A 9,772-nucleotide genomic window follows, 5' to 3' on the forward strand; every position below is an offset into this window, starting at 1 on the left:
CGTTTTGTTTTGTCTGCGGCATATCCAGGAAAGCAAGACAACCCTCTTTCTACACCGGAGTCAAGCAGGCTCTGGTTAAAATAACACACAAGAAGCTTTCCCCTTTCTTAACCATAAGCCAGGTGATCTCGGTGTATGACACTGTGTGGCCGATGAATCTGCTTACTGACTTAGCACAGATGACAAAGGACAGAAACCCACGCCAAAGAGGTGAGGGACACACTGTGGAGGGAGCTCTTTTATGTTTACAGCTCCACATAGCCACGATTTAGCAGAGAGCCGCACTGTGTCACCTGGGTTACTGCCTGGAGTCTACTATATTTTATACACATTCTCAGAAATGTATCCAGCTACAGTTTTCCTTCATCTGTGCATACATAAAACACAGGTACGACATGAATCAGGTTTTCAAGGGCAGATTTAACTAGGATTTATGCTGAACCATGGAAACACTGGAAATAGCTCAAATCGTTGTGAGAGTATTATCAGATGTGGTAAAAGGGTGAAAGTTAAGGTATATCTTTTATCTCCAGTCTGCTGTTTTTTTTTTTTTTTCAGCTGTACCGGACGTATACGATGAAAAGTTGCCCAGGACTGGATCCAGGAGGTTCCCAGGCTGACACTCAGAAGAAAGGGTACGTTGTGAAAGGTCAGAGGGCTGTCCCGCTGTCAGCTAGCATTTTAAACCCTGCTGGATCTCAACATCTTGGAAACATGTCTGCTGCCCAGATGGCAGAGCAGGACTGGAGTGGGCAGAGTCCCAGCTAACAATGGGTCATTCACAGCGCGAGCCAGGCTGCACCAGCATCCGCCACCCCCTTGGACCAGAGCAGCCTTTAAGAAGCAGGCCCCAAACACCGGTATGCTAAGTTCTGTGCAGACGGAGACAACTCTGTCTATTGTTGGGTTCTGGTCCTCTGTAGGGAGCATCTTGCTGTGCTCCCTTTCCCCCTGTTTCTGCATGAATGCTTTCTTAACTGACGGACTAACTGCTGACTGGCTGAACCCTCACTGCAGCCACAGAGTTAGATGCTATTATTCTTACAGGCAAAAGCACGGAGACATTAAGCAACTGTCTCCAGGCAAATAAAGGGTGCAGGATTCGGTGTTTATCACAAAGCTACCAGACTTACCAACCCACTCCAAGGATTTGCATTTTAGATTTTGTGAGTTCAAGAGGAACCATGACTGTGGGTAGCACACAGTGGTGTCTCCTGCTCAGGAAATAATCTCTGTGTGATTGCCTTCCTGGAGCATGCTTTAGATAATCACTAAATACTAAAATACTAAATATTTTACTTATTCAGTTGATAATCTGAAACTTTCCCAATGTACACAGAAAAAGTGTGGCTAAATGTCTGATACCGGGAAGCCCGCACGGAGGAAAGCTTTTTCTCACCGAAACACATCGCGGTGACTTGTGATGCTCCAATCATAGGCTCCTTTACTGACAAGCTCGAAGAACTCAGTTCTTCTCCTGCAGGACATGAAGAATGGGGGGAAACCCTGGAATGAGATTTCTCAGTCTTTGGAGTGAGATAAACACAGTTATGAGGAAAATAGAAGGCGACCTGAACTCAGTAACTTAATATTTGAAATCACGAGGCTAAAGAAGTATCAAAATGAATCACCTAAAAAGGTTGAGACATCAAGAGAAAGTGGCAATCACTTCTAAATGTATTTACAACAAAGGACATTATAAATCCATAAAACATAAAACAGTGCAGTGAGGACTGTGTGTTGTTTAGTCTCTAGGCTGCGGAAAGTCAGAGAAAAGCAAGGACAGACAGGAAAAGGGGACAACTTAAGAACGCCTTTTCATTACTCAACATGGGAGACTCAAGGAAAGATAAACTCCTTGACAGTATATTCAAGATAAAGATCTGTTTTCCAGCTCAGAAAATAACAATTTTACCACCTTCGCGCTTAAATTCATGGCTGTCTCCAGGTTGGGAGTAGCTGTGACTAAATGGTAGCTTCTTCAGTTACTCGCTGTACACCTACAGGAAGTTACTGAGACCTTCTGAGCCTCAATTTCCCAAGGTACAGTTGGGCATCTAATTTTCTAACTCACAGACCTCCTGGGAGTGTTAAATGAGACAGTTGGCATATGTAAGCAAATAGCACAATGCCTAAATATAGATATTGTAATTGTTACACACACACACACACACACACACACATACACACACACACACACACCACTATGCCTTTGCTCATACACCTATAGGTGGATGGAAAAGACAAATGAGGTTTATCTTAGAGTTATAAAATGTAATTACTTCCTGGTTTTGAAACTTTACACAACTTGTCATTTTTGTCACAACAAAGAGAGAAAAATAAAAGAGAACAAACATTTTAAGAGTCATTTCCCAAGTTTTTACTGTCTTGGCATTTACTAATGAGAGAGCACTTTAACGACTGTGACGAGTCTCTTTCCATAGTATAGAGACTCCACCCTACAGCTATCTTAAGAGTGGCTCATCATATAGCGCTGGCCGTAATGCAGCTCTCCTGGACACAAAACTCACAGCAGCCATTAGAAGACTCTGAGAAATGATAAAGCGGAAAAAGCTTGCCTAAACTTCTATATAGTGCGGATGTTTAAAGAAATATACCCTGAGAAGTAGCATCTGGATGACCATGCTGTCATCCAGAGCACAGACTCAGAAACCTATGGAGGTTTGAGTGACATATGTGCAGAGGACAGGCTTCCCTGTGTCTGATCTGAGACGCTCAGAGAAGTTGACCACCTTTGGGTTCCTTGTCAACTGGTTAGAGTGATGAGCAAGTTTACCCGGATGGGAACAAGTCAGGCGATAACATGCAGCTCCCTTCCTTATTCTGCACAACAGAGGTTCTGGTTCAGAGGTTGACTCTCTTCAAACGGATCCAGGACACAGCCATACTACAGACCAGGATGATCTCTCAGACATGCCCACCACATGACTAGAGGTGCTATTTCACATAGAAGAACCAGGCCGTTCCTGTCCTCTCATGCTGGGCAGGTACCTGCAGTCCGCTACTCTGTATAACTCACCATCTTCCTCACTTGGCCTGCTTCCCTTCAAAACAGAACGGGAAGCAGCTGACTGGGAAGGGTGTGGACTTGGACTCACATTGACCTGGACTTGTTAGCTGTCATTCCACATTGGTCAGACTCAGGGTCCGGCTTTCTGGGAAGGATTTGAAGTGAGGTGTGCTGAATGTTGGCCCTGGTGGCTCCGCACTATCTGATTGCCATGGTTAAAATAAAAATGGCGTGAACCTTCTTACTGACAGCAGCCATGTGTAATAGGGTGATGGGTCTGCATGGAGACTGCAGAGTGTGTCTGTGGCTTTCCTCTTGCAGAACAGAAATTAGTCTTCTTAATCTTTCTGGAGAAGAAAGTTGAGTCCAACAGATATTTGTGAAGTATTTACTCATTTTATCCTAGAGACTTATTCAGCCTTACGGACATGAGACAAAGTGCTACTTTTTAAGTGTTTTCAAGTTAGCAGGGACAGCTGATGAAGAAACAGTTAATTCCTCTTTAAATGAGGTACTGTGGTAGTACCAATAATCTTGGACTAGCCAGAGTGAGGTGAGGGAGGCACTCCCCAGTATTAAATGGGTGTCAGAAAAGCTCAAATAACAGGGGTGGATGGAGAGGTGGCTCAGAGGTTAAGAGCTGGGTATGGCACTTGTAGAGGATCTGTGTTGGCTGCTTCACAGTCACCTGTAGCACCATCTTCAGGAGGTTCAATACCTTGTTCTGGAGTCTGTGGGCATCTGAAGTTATTTGTGTGTGTGTGTGTGTGTGTGTGTGTGTGTGTGTGTGTGTGTGTGTGAAAGTGTGTGCACACACATGCACATGTACACAAACACAGTCTCAAAATTAAAAACAAACTAAACCTCTTTCAACAAAGAATCAAAATGAATAATATTTTAATACAGTATTATAAAATCAAAATGAATGCAGAAACCATTGTGGATAAAATAGTGAGTTCTAAATATAGGTAAGCTCTGGCCCTTCGTTTGTGCAGCTCCTGTGTCTTGTCTGGCCGCAGTCCCCCCGTCAATGCAGATGATGCTTGTTGGCTCTTCCTGTGTTCCTGGGGGACGTCCTTCACCTATCCCCTACATGGTCAACCTTGGAAGACGTTACCTAATCTCACCGGGTTTCACTTTTCTCTTCAGAAAAGAATAGGCACTGTGAGCCCCAGTTTGTAGTCCATAGTTTGTAGTTTGTAGTGGGTTTCATACACTGATCAGACAAGCAGCATCCTGGTCAAAAGTAGATACTTATGGAGGATGGCTTCCTGCTCTAGAGCCTGTGAGCATCTGGCTAGTTCCCACAGCTGACACATCAGCAGGACACAGAAGTACAGGTTGGAACAACAGCTGTCCCAGCAGATAAGATCATCTCCCCACTCCCACCAGGAGCACAGGTAGAGGTACTCAGTTTGGAGGAGTGTGGAGGATCATGGGAGGTTTCTCTGGAAGAGCTTGTCAGTCATGGTCTTGGCCAGCAGACTCAACGTGGATCTCCATTTCAGTCTATGAGCTATCCCAAGAAACCATCAGAATGCAAGCTCCTGGAGAACAGAAACCAGGCCCATCTTCTCTTACTCCTATTTCCAGTGTCTCCAACAGAGCCTCGTGTGTAGTAGGAGCTAAATAAACATTTATTATACCGATGAATAAGTGAAAAATATTATCTTAGAAATCTACCCTTGTTTTAAAATAATTCTCCATCCACTGGTTTTACCCGGACTCTGGCTGCTGTCCTAGAGCTTCATGGTTGCTCTTTATAGCTTCAAAATCAATATAAGGGAAGCCCAGTCAGGATCTTATTGACCAAACTCTGACTATCAAAGACTGGACAGCACACTAAGTTGTGAGAAATAAGAGCACAATACCTAGACCTGGTGTCCCAAGCTTGTCAACCCAGCTACATGGGAGGCTAAAGCAGAAGGGTGGGGAGTTCAAGGCATCCTTAGGTCACAGAGCAAATTCAAGGTCACTCTGGAAAACTTAGAATTTTTTCTCAAAAAACAAATGCAAAGGAGGAAGGGCCTGGGACCTAGCTCACTGGAAGAGGAGTTGCCTAGCTCGTGCAAGGCTGTGGGATCTTTCTCTAGTGCTATGGGGGATAGAACTCTTGTGGAAGGGATATGTCATCTTGATACAGAGTGGGGGTGTAGCTGGCTAAATCACTGCAAAATAATCCTCCTTTAATTTGTCTTTTTATTGTCTGAGACTCTCATACAGGCATGTAATGTGTTTTGACAGGATCCACCCCCATCTCTCTTCCGTTCTACCTTTGTCCCCCCCCTTTCAAATCCTCAATCTCGGGTCAGCAGGATGGCTCAGCGGATAATGAAATTTGCTGCCAAGCATGACAAGCTGGGTTGGATCCTCCGAACCCACATGGTGGAGGGAGAAAACCAACGCTTGCAAGATGTCCTCTGATCCCCATGCCATCTGCACCCTCCTCACACGCTGACCTAGGGAAATGTTAACAGCCCCAAATCTCTGATGTGCGTTTGAGTAGCATCATATCAACAAATTCTCCAATAATAAAAATGTTAATAACTGGAGTTTCGAGTTCCCTGAACTCAGCCTCAGTCACGGGTTTAACAAGGCATTAACAATACGATTCCATCACATTGGGAAGAAAAGGAATGTTTATTATCCCTAAGGATGGTAGATAGAAGAGGGATATGAAGAACCTTTTTACAAGACATAAAGATGTATCAGATTAATTCAATGTTTCCTCCATGGCCAAAGTGGGACTATTTCTCGATTGACTACATTTCCTCTGTCCTCCCAGCTTTGGCTATGACCTTCAAAGATAAAAGAAATATTCTTACGGAGGATGATTTTCAAGTGTTAAACTTGAGATGTCAAGGGCTGTGCTGGACTGGTGCCTAGTATGCACAAGGCCCTGGGTTGGAGAACTTCGGTTTGGTTCTCAGCACCACAAACACCACAACAGAGCAGAACAAAACTAGACACGGAAGTCCAGCCATCGGTGGACCTCTATGCACCACATCACTGGTGACGACCTTCCCACCTGTGAGAGGGCGACCTCTCACAGGTCTCCTCAGAACTTTTCCTTCTGAGTAATAAGAACATTGTCCATTTTAAAACATCATATGATGATATGATGATATGAATGAAGTATATGTAATTTTTGGCCACTTGCTGTTCAATGTTGAGTGCTCAGTGAATGAATTACCCATGTGTTTGATACAGTTCTAGACTATTCAACCTCATTGGTTACAGTCTTGCAAGGCACGCCATTGATCTGTCTATGTGTCCATCTCCCAGTGATGATCAGTTCCAATATGTCTGTGTTTGTGAGTATATATGATGCTTCTCTGAGTGGCGTGTATCTATCTTGTGAATTTTTATTTTTTTTAGATCGGAGCATTTGCATCTGTCTGGTTGCATATATAAAACCGTCGAGTCATAGAATGATTTCTATGTTTGTGTGTTTTTTAAGTTTTTGTTTTTATTTTTTGAGATAGGTTCTCAGGAGCCCCATTGAACATGCGGCTGAGGATGAGCCTGACCTTTTGATGCTCTGTCTCCTTCTTCCAGCGCTGGGATTTTAAGTGTGCACCACCACGACGGGCTGTGTTTGAGTTTTCATTACAGTTATAGACCACGAGACCAGTTTTGAACATTGGGAAGAATCTGCTATGTATAATTCTCCCATTTTTCAGCTAAGGAAATTCGAGATGAAGCAAAGTGAAGTTATTTCTCCAAAGTCATGGGGGCAGTTATGCACAAATCTGGGTAGTTCGAAGTTCTCAGTCTCCCATATCTGCTGTCTGGGGATGTTCCTACACATGGTAGATAGCAGAGCCCCGTTGGGGCCAGGTAGCCCTTTGTTTTATGAGTTTATGCTCAGTCTCTGCTGCCAACACTCATGAAAGACGATGAGGTCATAGGCTGCTATGCTTAGGCAGTACCAATCCCTGACAGAAGTTTCTATCCCCAACAGGATGGAGGAGGGGCACTCCAAGGAGGGCTGCAGGTGGCCTCTGCCAGAGCGGTCCGTGCTGCAGGTGCTGTGTTTCTGCCCTCTTTTTTTGTGACAACCAAAACAAAGAAGCATTGGAAATTCATAGTGTGTTTGGGGATGCATTTAATTTCCCCATATATAGAGCGGATCCTTCGGCACCTATAGCATCTGTGCATATAGATGACGCAGTCAACAGCGTGTAGGAAATGGCTTGGGAGAGGAGCATGTCCAGGAACAAGAGGCTGTTAAAATGGATATTTAAAAACCCACAAAACTATATAATACCCTTGGATCCAGACTTCTTTGTCATGGGGAACTATGTCATTAACTTCTGAGGCAGATCATTGGGAACCTTGGCTTTCAAGGACGATGCCAAGCGCCCAGCTAGTGAAAAGCAACTTCCTGGAAAATCTCATTTATAACCAGATATGTTTTTATTAGGCTTTTTATTCTGCTCTGCTGACATATGTGCCACTCAGAAAAATAGCGGTCTTAAAAAAAAAATCTCCATTTGGACAAAACTACTAGAATTGCCCTCAAAGATAATTCCAAAGATTGGTTATCCAGCCCTCATCATTACCTTGAAATCCTTCCTGATTTGCGCAGTCTCCTCAAAGTGTCTTTTATTTACAAAATGAGAAATTGTCACTTCTGCGTGCATTTTAATTGGATTTTTTTGGAAACTTCTACATCTACAAAATATATAATATGTATATGTGTAATATCATGTGCACATATAATACTCGGCTAGCACCTTTGAATCTCCTGAAAGTCTATGAATGTTAGGAAGTCTCGTTGCCACAGCGACAGGCATAATTACCTGTTCCCTGCAGTGTCAGCTCCAGAGTCACAAGGTGGGGTCATGAAAGTGGGTATGGGTGGGCTGGGAGAGTGGATACAGGGCAAGACTGTGGTATCTGTCCTTACAGTGTTCTTACATGAAAACCATTTGTCTATAGTTCATTTTAACTTCAGAGCCTTAGGCTGGAGCCATGGTTGGGTGACTAGAGAGCAGGTGCTGCTTAATCAGGATGACATGACCCACATAACAGACCAGGTGTCCCACAAACGCCTCTAACTCCAGCTCTAAGAGATAAGGCATCCTCTTCCGGCTTCTTCCCATACAAGTGCAGCTACATATGTACGTGCTTAGACACACAGCATATACACACCACACACATGTCAATCAACCAGTCAATCATCAAATCAATTAATACATTTTAAATAAAATAAATCTTTTAAAATGTAGGTCCTGAAAAGACTTCCGGACTTTGGCAGGAAAGTCTTGAGAAGGGAACTAGAAAAGCAAAATGTGGGTGACAGTTTCAATTATTATGACTAAAGAAAAAAAAGAGTTGTTTGTTTTATTGGTTTGTTTTTGAGCCAGGAGCCTCCTCCACATGTAGCCTACACTGGCCTCAAACTTGAGATTATCCTGCTCCAGCTTTCTGGGGTCATGCTCTGTACCACTTCATGTATGTTTAATTGTTAAGTGAAGTTTCTCTTTGGCTTAAGCTAGAAATTGGGCCAGACAAGGTCACAAAAGGGATCACGTGTTTGGTATGGTGTTAAGAGTCTGAGCAGACTTGGCATGCTATAGCAAGTCAAAGGGTTAGACTTGAATGTCAACAACGTTGGAAGATAACACAGCACAAGAACACAACCGCTCAACCAGCGCACAAGGCCACAGGGCAAGGAGGTGCTTTGAGGGAACTTGCTGCAGTCACTCTGTGCTGCGACTGCAGCCAGAGCACTCCCCAGGCAGCTGTGTTCACTTCCCTCTCTTCCCCATGGCCCTGGATCCCTAAAGGTAAGAGCCACACGCATCTTACTTCACCTATGTATGTGTCCCCAATGAGGAACACAATGCCTGGCGTAGTGGATGCATCGGGGTTGGAACTTCCCAATTTCTATTTCATCACCGTGTCACGGAGAGGTGATATGTATGTGAGTTGTCCAAAGACTCTTTAGACTTTGTCAGGAACTACTAAAACCTTTGCCTACCAGCACACCATAGACTTTCTGTCCTAATGTTAGAAGAGTTTCCACCGGCTACCTCATCTGGCTGTCTTAAAGTACAAGAAAGACGGCGATGAGTTAAGTTCCACACGGACATCTTACTGTTCATTATTCTTTCCAATCTCGAGACCGGCTGGACAGTGGACTGTGGAAGTTGAATACCCAGAGCCCAGTGAGTTCTTAATAAGCACCCACTGAATGGTGAATGAGCCAGCGTTTCTGAATAGCACTAGCCTATTTATTGAATTCACACTGTATATTTTAATAATTTATCTTGATATCGCTGTAACTTTGCAAAGTAAGGTTAAACTATTATTCTAAACAATCTAAAATAATTCAGTACGGATGACTGCCATCAGACGCTTTCGAGACATGCGACCGACTGCAGCCCTTTGGAAGGACACCAACAAAGAAGCCTTTGACATTCCCCATAACTGCTGATGAAGAATGCTTGCAGAGCGCAAGAGGAAGTGGCAGTTTTCAAGCTGAAGAGTGATCTGCTTCATTTATGGAGCCAGTCTAAAAAGCACTGGGCACTCGAGTGGCTGCGTAAAATCTGAATAGTTTAGTAATTTCCAGTTTAAAGAGTAGTCTGAAGCAATTTGACTGTTTGCCATGGAGACCAATCAGGGAATGCACAATGAGTTCTGAGCATGTCCTCTCTGTGAGCCTCGGCACCCCTGTCTGATGAGATTGGATGCCTTTCAGGGTGGTGGCCATAGACAGTCAGCAACCAC

General features: G+C 43.9%; 1 protein-coding gene across 3 annotated transcripts in view; it reads right to left on the reverse strand.

Annotated features, from left to right (window-relative positions):
- Pde11a (phosphodiesterase 11A) overlaps positions 1-9,772 on the reverse strand; it is a 383,576-nt gene that overhangs the window by 38,745 nt on the left and 335,059 nt on the right. For all 3 annotated transcript variants that reach the window (NM_001127480.2, NM_080893.2, NM_001127481.3), the window contains one exon: positions 1,400-1,477. In NM_001127480.2, coding sequence (NP_001120952.1) covers positions 1,400-1,477 — 78 coding nt within the window. The remainder of the gene's footprint in view (positions 1-1,399; positions 1,478-9,772) is intronic.

The sequence above is a fragment of the Rattus norvegicus genome, chromosome 3 (assembly GCF_036323735.1).
Source record: "Rattus norvegicus strain BN/NHsdMcwi chromosome 3, GRCr8, whole genome shotgun sequence".
Taxonomy (NCBI): Eukaryota; Metazoa; Chordata; class Mammalia; order Rodentia; family Muridae; genus Rattus; species Rattus norvegicus.